Source organism: Tachysurus fulvidraco, chromosome 21, assembly GCF_022655615.1.
Source record: "Tachysurus fulvidraco isolate hzauxx_2018 chromosome 21, HZAU_PFXX_2.0, whole genome shotgun sequence".
NCBI classification, from domain to species: Eukaryota; Metazoa; Chordata; class Actinopteri; order Siluriformes; family Bagridae; genus Tachysurus; species Tachysurus fulvidraco.
The window spans coordinates 3,419,568-3,431,309 of NC_062538.1; the positions used below are offsets into that span (position 1 = coordinate 3,419,568).

The window sequence follows — 11,742 nt, forward strand, 5'->3', positions numbered from 1 at the left end:
TTTTTTTTTCATTTCGTATGCAGTACGTTACAACGATCACGACAGCAAATGTACAGGTCTCGGTTAAAATGTACAGATCTCAGTTATACTGTAACTACAAGGACACTGCTAACCTCTTTCAGTTGCTCCTTGCGTAGTTTATACTCTCGTTTCTGAGATTCGAGAAAGCTGCTTAGCTCTTTCTTTTGCTGGGCCTGAATGTGCTGTTGGAACTTCTTCTCGTCGTTGGCGAACGACTTGGCCTTTAAAAAACACAAAAATCACACAACACGTCTGTGCTTGGTTATATGTGGAGTAGGGATGTGAAGAAACTGATCGGAGTTGATGCACGCTTACATCTTTATCCATGGCTGCTTGGTGCTTTTTCACCAGTTTCTCGATCTCGGCTGCGAAACTATTCCGCTGAGTCTCCAGCTCCTTGTCCAGCTTTAGTCTGTGCTCATCCATCTCAGCCTTAAGCTTGTTCTCCAGAGCCATCAAGTGCTTCTGGTGCTGCCGTCTCATGCGCTTATAGCCAGACATCTGCTCCCTCAGCTCTGAATCCTGTTCGTGTTCTTGCATCTGCCTTGTTACCTAGAAAGCAAAGCCCGAGTGAGCGACGCCCTGTACAGATATCCCATCCTCCCTGTCTTGTTATTTCCAGTTCTTATGATCAAGAAGCTCCTTATTATATAATAATGAAATAATATGCTCTATTGAGAGGAGCACAAAAACCTCTCCCGGCATGACAGAACAAGGGAGGGGTGACTCACCAGTGAGGCTGTACGGATGGTGGCAAAGTGCTCGCGGTTGCGGTGGTATTTGCGTGGGGGTGGCTGTGCTGGAGCAGCCTGGGGCTCGGAGGGATGACCGCGTGCCTCCGGGTCATCTCGGTAAACCTCTTCCTCTTCCTGTCAACACCATAAAGGTGAGATGAGTGATGAGACCTACTAGTATCTGAAATTGACTACATGAGTAATGTATCGGTTCTCAAAAACATTTTCGCTGTTATTCGAGATAAAAATAATCGCTTTCGACGCTTAAGGCTAACGATGATGCGTGACGGCGAGGAATGGAGTGAACGTACGGGTTTGAGGTGTATAACAGAGCTGTTGGACATGACGGTGTGGTCTCCTTCCATCAGGTCCAGTTCACTCTTATCATCTGCAGCATCAGGAAGGCTGTTGACAGAGCTGCTCTGAGAGCTGGCGCTGATGGACATGCTGGGGATGGACTGGTTACTTCCTACACTGTTCACTGTGCCTGTCCGCCCAGCCCCATGCTCAGGCTCCTACACACACACACACACACACACACACACACACACACACACACACACACACACACACACACACACACACACACTTCGTGAGATCCTAAGGTCTAAGCACCATTTCATGACACCACAGAGCAATACTTGAGTGCACTAGTCTGACCTCTTCTCCCTCTGGGGCCTCAGTAGCTGGCCCATTATGGGCCTCCTGAAAGAGGATCTTCTTCATCTTGCGGTACTGCAAGTTATCCAGCTCCCGGACGGCGTCCTTGGTTCGCATGATCAGGTCGATCAGGACAGTTTCCGGTCTCTCTCGTTTAACAAATGCATGCTGTGTGCAAAGCAGGTAAGTTAAACTCAGATAGTTATTTATTTATTTTGTAATTAAATATTATTCCCTCTATACCTAAGACCACTGACCAATCCAGCAGGTCCTACAGAGCTGATCTTGTTCATTAAGTACACTATGTTGATTGTTTCGGAGTTTGAACTGAATTTTATAGGGACGGTATTTGTGTTGATGGAGTAAAGGCCACAATAAGTGTGAGAAAAGAAAGAACCGTTTGTAAAACTGTTTGAATAAAGTCACGGCTGACAAAGTAAAGGCAAAGTGCGACTGACTTTTTGTTCCTGTTTGTACAGGGAAATGAAGCAAAAAACAACACAACGTTGTCTCAAATATTGATATTGATATTAAAACGCTATGTTGTTCTGGTATTAAGTCAGTCATGACTGATTTAATTGGTTATACCTTGAAATGAACCGTCCGTGAATAATAATGCACAGATCAGATAAAGAGTTTTATTTTAGGTCATAAAAATGTAGTTTGTACGATTAGAAGAACAACGTTAAAGCAAATTAGTTTCAAATTCTACTAATAGTGGTCACCTGTAGCAGGTCCTCTGATTGGGGTCTATCCTGGGGGATTTTCTGAAGACAAGAATCAACAAAATTTCTAAAGTAATCCGTCCTAGAAAACAGAAAACAGAATATAATACGCACTATGATTGTGTTCACGATCAAATATTGATATTGAACAAGAACGGCTACTGTTTTTTTGTGCACCGGAGACTCACCATTCGATCGACTGCAGTGCTGGGCTCTCGTTCTGCGCTATATGGTATAAGGCACTCATTGCATTCATATTGAACAGGGGAGGCTTCCTTTCAGCTGGAAGAGACACAGAGAAGATCGAGGATTTACATTTACATTTATGGCATTTAGCATATATATGGCATTTAGCACCCTTATCCAGAGTGACTTACAACTGAGCAACTGAGGGTTAAGGGCCTTGCTCAGGGGCCCAGCAGCGGCAGCTTGGTGGACCAGGGGCTCGAACCCATGACCTTCCAATTAATAGCCCAACACCTTAACCACTGAGCTACCACATCCCACTCTAAACTCGGCTTAGCCGCATAATGTATGTCAAATTTAGCTAGGAGCAATCTTACCTAGTTCTATACAGGTGATCCCGAGGGACCAGACGTCTACTTTCCCGTCATACTGCCCCTCGTCCATAGCCAGGATCACCTCTGGAGCCATCCTGAAAGGAGAAAGACAACGGAAATGGTGCATGCAGATAGCGATGGTGTAATTTTACAGGCATTTACAGCACCGTGCTCACCAATATGGCGTCCCAACGAAGGAATTGGCCGGAGAAGCGATGGAGGCAGAACCGAAATCTGCCAGTTTGACCTGGCCAGGTTCAGTCAGCAGGATGTTCCCAGCTTTAATATCCCTGAGAAGTGCAAGAGAAGAGTGTAAGGAATCATTTTTAGTGGGAAGCTATACGACAACCTGGTAGCAGACAGATTGATGCGTGGGAACTTTGGGAGGAAGGCGGTTTTAAACTCAATACAATTGTATTATTTCTGTGTTAAGAGTTTGAACAGGAAGCAGACGTTATGGTCTTATATGAACTGAGTAGCAATCGGCAGAACGGATAGCAATCGGCAGAATTTTCTTCGTCTCCCGAACCTCCTCAGCTAGTTCATAAATGCTAGACGTTGTGTGAAATACATCGTGCCGAAAGAAAGTAAGATAGAAAGAAAACTAATTCTGCACCCACTATTTATATCTGTTTTTAAATTCATTTAAAATGTATTCTCTGTCCAATCCGAGTTACGCTGTCATGTTGTTACGTCGTGAACGGTCACCTACCTGTGAATCATGTTATGAGAGTGAAGGTAGGCGAGCCCCTGCAAAGCACCGTGGGTGATAGCTGCGATCTCGATTTCCTGAAGGGGCTTTTTGTGAACTGCAGAATACAAACAAAAAGGAAAACTGAATACTTTCTATTATAGAAAACTGAATACCAAGGAGTGTACTGACATTTATTATAACGCCTGTGAATAGAGCTAAGGGATATGACGATTTAAAACTTTTTGTATGAATAAAAGACATGAAAAATTTTTCAAATATCTCAAAGAAATGATCTCGGTCTCGAGGTTGATTTGACAGAAATATGTGAACGCTCGCAGTAAAGCCTTTCGCGTTTTTTCCCCGGTTGAACCTTTTTACAGGAACGGCTTACCTTCGAGGAGGTCGGAAGCTGAACCCAAACAGTACTCCATCACGAGCTGAAAAAGGGATCGAGAACAAACGTATTTAGAGGTAAAGTGGGGAATAAACGAGGATGCCTACTGTACGTTTGGAGACGGAGCGTTTACCCATGCTGTGTGTTCTCGGAGATAGCATCCTTTATACTCGATGCTGTTCGGATGCTGTATTCTCTGGAGGAATTTTACTTCTTTGATGATATCCTGCCATTTCTGAGTGGAAAACAAGTAAAAGCGGTGCGGTTAGCCACTCAGATATACGTTATAAAAAAGAAAAAAGCCTGCTGATACGGAGCTATGCATGACCTCATCGCTTTACTCAGACGTATATATCTGAGTGCAGCTAAACACAGGAGATGAATTCAGTCCTTCGTTGCGGTGTAGTCGCCGCACCCGGCGACTCGGACATCTTCTATCCTCGGATACGTTCGGGATTCAAAGTAAAATACGAGATATTTCTTTAAGATAAAACGAAAGAGAAGCCGTCCTTTTACCTGGTGCTTAGTTCATAACGAGATTATGATATTTTTCCGGGCACAGCGTGAAGCTTCGAGGCACTGCATTAAATCAGAATGAAGACTAAGCTCAAAATGATTCACCTCATTGGATTGCTTTCCGCTGTAGGACATCTTTTTAATGGCCACCACCTCTGCGGTCCGCACATCACGTGCCTGGAGACAGACGCGTGGAAGAAAGAAAGAAATCAGACAACTAATGTTTGCGTCTTCGAAAAAACCCCCATATTATTATTACTTTTATTATTACTATTAGGCTCTGTCATGCAAAATCGTGAATCTGTCAGCTTTCAAGTCAATCGCTGACCTTAATTAAGGTACTGAAGTGCAAAATGTAATATGATCCGGTGTTGTTGCATCCATAGACGGTACGACGGCGATGTAAGCTTTTTGTTGCTACTTACAAAATATACGGCTCCGAAGCTGCCATGTCCGATCTCACGCAGGTCGATGAAGAGCTTCTCGGGGTCTTCTTTAAAGAACAGCTCTGCGATCTCGGGGTCCTTGAGGTTCCCTGCCCTGCTGGTGGAGGGCATGCTGCGCTCGCAGGGGACTATCTGGCGGTGCGACTGCGACGCGCAAGCCCTCGATGATGACTCATCTGCCAGAGGATGGCAGCGTGTGCATAGGGACCTGTGAAACAAATAGACTTATTAATTAAACACGTGTTCTTAAATCAGCGTGACTTCATGCAGTGGTTATCCTTAAAGATACAGAGAAACGGGGCACGATGCTACACCGGTGCGACTGTCTGATTATCGACACTTATTGAGCTCTAGGTGTTGAAAACAACACACAAAAACCTAGCGAATCATTCTAATCATTTGATTGAGAGCCGCAAAAATAAAAGAGCGCACTCTCTCTACAGGAAAATCTTTAGTACTCTGTGGAAGACTGGACATGCCATGATCCCTATAATCCTCTAAACCTTGCGTAATGACCACAGAATTAGTCCAGGTGACGTGTATAAGTACGTTGACCGGGTCGTGCGTGGCGTTCTGTACAGCGGATCGCCTTTAATCGCTCTGATGCTGTTTCCTGTGTAATTAAAGAGTGTGTATAGTGCATACGGTTGTATGAGGTGATAACGAGATGTTCACCGTGTGAAGACTTTTCTGCTGCCTAAATGGAGCCATCTGTGAAATTGTGATGAACCGTAGTAGTGAGTTAGCAGTCTGGTCGACCGAGCCAGCTTATTCCGGCAGAAGGCATGTGACACAGGCGTGCCGTCTGTTCTCGTTCGTTATGCGGCTTTAAATGCTCCGCTGATGCTGACAGGACGCTCCTCTATGCACTGAGTGCAGGACAAATGCAGCAGTTCTTGCGGTTTATGATTACCAACATAAAGCAACTCCATGGTCTCGTTCTGTTCATGTAACACTTCAGCCTTTATATCTTCAGTGTGCAAATAACAGCAAGAGTGAAGAGTGGTCCTGGTATTAATAATGAATATCTGTGTGTGTGTTGGGCACTAAAAGCATTTTCGGTGAGACATGTGAGTAGCTAGAGTCACAAGACAGAGAGAGAGTGACTACCAAAAAAAAACACCACACAGTCCCAACCCTTCGTCTGCTCTGTTAGACACAGGAACACAACGAAGATCGCTTACGGAAATTTGTTGACACAAATCCATTAAGTAATACGAGGTTGACGCCTCGTTTGCTTAACAACGAAAGAAACAAACGTTTTCTTTCTCCTTTTTTAAAGAAACTGACTGCTTTCATTCACCTCACACCTCCAGGGTTGGGGCTTCGATTCCCGCCTCCACCTTGTGTGTGTGGAGTTTGCATGTTCTCCCCGTGCCTCGGGGGTTTCCTCCGGGTACTCCGGTTTCCTCCCCCGGTCCAAAGACATGCATGGTAGGTTGATTGGCATCTCTGGAAAATTGTCCGTAGTGTGTGAGTGTATGAGAGTGTGTGTGTGTGCCCTGCGATGGGTTGGCACTCCGTCCAGGGTGTATCCTGCCTCGATGCCTGATGACGCCTGAGATAGGCACAGGCTCCCCGTGACCCGAGGTAGTTCGGATAAGCGGTAGAAAATGAGTGAGTGAGAGAGTAACTGCTTTCAACAAAATCTTCAGGTATCCACACGACATTTCTGTCACTGTGATCCAAAAATATCGAGGATATCAGACAGTTTAGCCAACTTCGGAGCTTTTATAACTCGTTCTGTTTTAATCGATCGGGTTTGAGACTTAGTTCATTCTATTAAAACGTGACGTCTGTCCCCCTTCTGCACACGCGACCTCACAGACAGCTACGGTTGTACGATTCAATGGTGGCTGCTGTTATTAAGCGACATGGGGCTGCCATCCATTTTGGTTCACATCAAAGTCAATCCCAAAATGATTGTCACTGATTCACTTGAGTCAGTCTCAAAGCTTTAGAGGCGAATACATACACACACACACACACACACACACACACACACACACACACACACACACACACACACACACACACAATGATTGACCTCACATACACACATGACAGGTAAAACCATTTCTGTGGGAGCTTTTTGCTATTTAGAATTTTAGTTTTGGGCAGAGTCAAACAAATCACATGCTAAATGCAGGTATGATGTATATCTGCAAAAATATGTACAGAATACCGTCACGTTGTCTCATTTATTCTGACATGGACATTTGGAAATATACTTTAGAAAAGAGATTAGCTGAAAAATGTCAGTAATGTTGTATTGCACTTAGTGACCTGCATCTCGATTAATGGTACAACAGTCAGTCGTGTTTCGTTTCTTACTTGTACGAATAGTTTGATGGATATTTAGAACGATATAAAAATGATCGGTCAACCCTAACTGCATTACACTGTGTATATAAAAGTGGAAAATAAGTGGGTTACCGATCGTTTTTCTAACAAATTTCTTAAAAGGTTCTGTGGTGGACGAAGGAGTTCCTGCGTGTAAGCTTTCTTGAACCTGTAGAACTGGCAGTCAAAGCTTTAAATACACAATAAATACACAAAAAAAATCCCACAAATTTAAAAAAAAAAAAAAAAAAAAAAAAAAAAAAAAAAAGCAGTAAATAAAACCTCTCGAAAGGCGTCGGCATGTCAAGTTCAGGTTAATCTCTCTGCATTCTTTTACAACCCGAGGAGGCATCTCAGTAATCTGCGGTATTCGTTCCGATCATACACATACGATCTGTATACAGTACCTTCACACATCTAGGACGATTCCTGCTTTCTATATTTTACGCCCTTCGAGCCACTCGTTTATCCTTCAGGGTCTTTTCGCTGTCACGCTAGAGCTTAGCATCACAACAATGATTAAGGAAATTTAAAAACAAAGCTTAGTGAAAGAATAACAAGACGTAGGAACGGAAAAAAAAGCTACATAATTAGCATTCTTACTGCTACGATGAACAGATTGCGAGCCTTATGACATAATGTGATGAGAAATGCTTTTGTACTTTTGGTGACGCCGCACTGGGTCCGTTCGCTCTGAAGAGATTCCAGCATGATCGCGTCGACAAAATATTAGTCTTTATAATATAAAAAAAACGAGTGTTTGCTTTTTTTCAACTTTGATACAAGTGCAGAATAGAGTGTAGGAGGAAGCCAGATAACCGTCCTTAGTTACGATTTGATTCTTGATCGAACAAACCAAACAGTGGCTTGGTGAGGTAGCTAAGTATGGAGAACAATCAAACATTTAAGGACAGGCCTGTTACTTTCGCTCATAATGGAGAAACTTAGATGGTGCGTGAAGACAAGATTCGTTCTCTCACTCAATCTGACGAGCTGAAAATTGGTTATTTTTTGTGCTACCAGTTGAAAACTAGCCACCGAGACTTTATCAAGGTTTATCAATAATCGTAATTTAGTCTGATCGATTTCCAGGACGTCTGGCTTTAGTACACAAAGGTAAAGAGTATTGAAATTGAAAGCTCCATATGGACCAGATAAAATTGACATGTGATACCGAGGAAGTTTCCGATATTACAGATGCTTTGTCCAGACTTTATTTCCATCGTGTCGAAGTTTTTTGGCTTTTAGCATTAAACGGTGTCTCGATACCATCTAGACAGATATAAAGACATCATAATGCTTCATAAAGTTTGAGGAGCCACTCGACGTGTCCTGCCCGGACTTTCTTATTCGGTGGAGATTATATAAACACATCGAATAATGCTGTGTTTGAAGGCACAAATAACTTGTCTGTAAATTCATTTTCTATGCAGAAATTTGTGATTAAGGCTTTCCTGCACTTTCGAATTGTTGTGGAACTTTGGTTCGCTCCAAAACTGAAATAAGACCCGGCATCTCTTCTCTACTCCGGGGTCTCTTTCACGACGTAGCGTCCGAGCCGTCAGAGAAGTGCGAGCGTACGTACGACCGGGTGATGCAAACGTCTGTGTTCGTAGAAAATAAAACCCACTAACAACTCGCTCCTGTGTTCGTTTCCATCTTCAGGCACGAGCTTAATCGGACGTCTTACTGACATCTCTGTGATAAACGAATCCAATCCGAATAGAACTAAAGAAGCTTCCGAAAGAACTTTGCAGATCCTTTAAGAAGCTGTCGGGCAGAACATTTTAATCAGACCTGCCGACATCGGTCTAGATATGAATCATGAAAACAAATAAAAGAATAAAAACAGCTATTGTGATTTCAGAGGCCCTTTAAAAAGACTTAATCGGCGGTCGTTTATGTTTATGTTCCAGATATCTCGTTTAAGGTTGAGATCAGCCATGTTTTTAATTAGATCTCTAATAATTAAGGAGGTAGATTGGACTTTGATCTTTCTCGAACCCATCCTGTTCACGAAGCTCCGCCCTTAGGATGTCTCATATCCTGTCGAGTCGTGTGTTGTTTAAAACGACTGACCAGAGTTCTGGACCTGTTTTCTCATCCACTTGTGTTGAAGCTTCAGATTAAAGCACTATTTTGATCAGGTTTTACGTATAAAAAACAAACAAACAAACAAACAAAACAAACAAACAAAAAACAACAACAAAACGACAACTGCACCTTTAAATGTCTGGACAATATGCATGCCTGCTTATGAAGGTTAATTTAAGGCTAAACTCTGATACGTGTGACGTGTTGTAGAGATTCATAATGAATAATAGTGAATAATAGTGAATAACTGTGTGTGATAGTGATGCTGAAAACCTGCCAAGGCGCTTCAGTAAAAACAGAGACGAGAAACGCGGCGCCTGCTCAATGTTAAAGCCTTGTGCTTACGTCAAAATGCGCTTGGTTGTTATTAAAGCGTAACGACGCGTTATAAGGCTTCATAGCGGCGGAATTTCACGATTCGGCGCTTTTCTTTCGGACACAAACATGACAGGCTTGAATGCGACAGAAAGCGCGTCCAAGTGCCAGAGAAACAAGCAGGGAGCGTCTGAGCAACACAAACACTTTACTAACATGTTCGCTTGTTTATTCGTGTCTGAGGATTTCTAAATAATAATAATAATAATAATAATAATAATAATAATATAAAATAGTGAACATGTAGATTTTTATTCCGGATTAACAAATCACAGCCACAGCACATCTTTGTCCTGTGTGAACACCTTTTACACACGGTTTATCCTTAACCGAGTACAGAGAACTAGTTAACTATATAACTAGCAAACGGACACAACTATAACTAGCAGCCTTCAAATACTAAATCACAAACATCACGTCACGTCGTGTTTATTTCTCTCATCGTCTCATTTCACCTCATCGAGGATTAAAAGTCCTCGAATTGACCTTGTAGCGTTTTTTAATCCGATCTAAAAAAAAATAAATAAATAAATAACCACACGACTAGTTAAGGATAGTTAACTCCGGTGTCCGAGGTTTACGGCTACATAAAGTTAGCAGCAACGATTTACCTCAGAGGCGTCTGCATGCTAGCGTTAACATGCTAGCGTTAGCATTCTAGCTAACTGTTATGATTTCAGATGACAAGCGACAACGAACCACGGAGAAATTCTTCAGAGTGTCGAGAAGTGTATGTTTGGAGAACATCTTACCCGTCAGACAGGCCAGTTTTGACAGAAAAAACAGGATTCGGTGAGGGAAATTGTTGTGTTAGCTCGGTTTGCTAACTCGGCTAGCTTCAGACGCAGTTATCCTGGGAAGAGCAGGCAGCAAACAACCGGCCTGTGAAGCCACAGAGGACCGAAGCACAGATTTGACACAACCGTGGACGAGTTTGTTATTCCTTCAGTGCCATCATTAATCCTCCTCGCTGCCAAGTCGTCTAAACTAACAGTGTCCGGAAACGTTAGTGTGTTGACCTGCGTGATGACTGCTTGAGATAATATAACACACATATAAATAGATTTATTTATATATAAAAACAAACCCAGTGGATCCCAATAGCTCTAAAGCTAACGTTAACGTTAACTCCCCACTCCCAAGTCACGTCCAAAAAGATGGCGGATGGTATTGTTTTTTTTGTTTTTTTTACATCCTCCTCCCCTCAGTGACAAAACACCAGTAAAATCCAGGCAGGCTTCGTAACCACACAAAACAGCGCTGTTATGACCCGAGAACACGAAAGACACTTTAAAACTATAAAAGTTCTACATGCATGAGAAATACTGTATATCTCAAGCTTTCAGTGACCAGGCACTGATTTTTCTCCACACTTTCTGGTAGCTGGTTCGCTGCCAGCCACTAGACGGCGCCCAAAACAACAAAAAAACAACAGCAGGCAAAATAAATCACGACGGTGCATGATGTGATGGGAAAATAAATCAAATCAAATCTTTAGTTGTCACTACACATACATACAGAGTAGGACATGCAGTGAAATGCTTTTTGCATCTGTCCGGTATTCAAACATAAGGAATGCAGTTTGGGATTAATATATATATATATTACACCTCACACCTCCAGGGTCGGGGTTCGATTCCCGCCTCCGCCTTGTGTGTGTGGAGTTTGCATGTTCTCCCCGTGCCTCGGGGGTTTCCTCCGGGTACTCCGGTTTCCTCCCCCAGTCCAAAGACATGCATGGTAGGTTAATTGGCATCTCTGGAAAATTGTCCGTAGTGTGTGAATGCGTGAGTGAATGAGTGTGTGTGTGTGTGTGTGTGTGTGCCCTGCGATGGGTTGGCACTCCGTCCAGGGTGTATCCTGCCTTGATGCCTGATGACGCCTGAGATAGGCACAGGCTCCCCGTGACCCGAGAAGTTCGGATAAAGCGGTAGAAAATGAATGAATGAATGAATGAATATATAAACGAAAGGAGGTAGATAAATAAAAAAAGTATAAACTATATAAAATAAAAACTATATAAAATTTGGAAATATAAGTGAAATGTAATGTATATACATATACATGAAGATACATAAATGCGTATGGTTTTATTTCATTATTGTCCTTAAAGGTGGGGTCTCCGTCGTTTGAGAACTGCTTCAGGAAACTGTGTTGGGCCGCCAAACAAAACAAAAACA

At 42.8% G+C, this 11,742-nt stretch overlaps 1 protein-coding gene across 1 annotated transcript in view; it reads right to left on the minus strand.

Moving 5' to 3' along the window:
* taok1b (TAO kinase 1b) overlaps positions 1-10,934 on the minus strand; it is a 17,302-nt gene extending 6,368 nt beyond the window's left edge. The window contains exons 1-15 of the mRNA XM_027153372.2: positions 10,315-10,934; positions 4,730-4,958; positions 4,410-4,481; positions 3,922-4,023; positions 3,786-3,831; positions 3,413-3,509; positions 2,877-2,990; positions 2,704-2,795; positions 2,329-2,422; positions 2,141-2,222; positions 1,416-1,583; positions 1,067-1,270; positions 753-890; positions 337-573; positions 114-242 (exon numbers count right to left, since the gene is read on the minus strand). Coding sequence (XP_027009173.2) covers positions 114-242; positions 337-573; positions 753-890; positions 1,067-1,270; positions 1,416-1,583; positions 2,141-2,222; positions 2,329-2,422; positions 2,704-2,795; positions 2,877-2,990; positions 3,413-3,509; positions 3,786-3,831; positions 3,922-4,023; positions 4,410-4,481; positions 4,730-4,861 — 1,707 coding nt within the window. The 5' untranslated portion in view covers positions 4,862-4,958; positions 10,315-10,934. The remainder of the gene's footprint in view (positions 1-113; positions 243-336; positions 574-752; positions 891-1,066; positions 1,271-1,415; positions 1,584-2,140; positions 2,223-2,328; positions 2,423-2,703; positions 2,796-2,876; positions 2,991-3,412; positions 3,510-3,785; positions 3,832-3,921; positions 4,024-4,409; positions 4,482-4,729; positions 4,959-10,314) is intronic.
* Between the last annotated feature and the right edge of the window lie 808 nt (positions 10,935-11,742).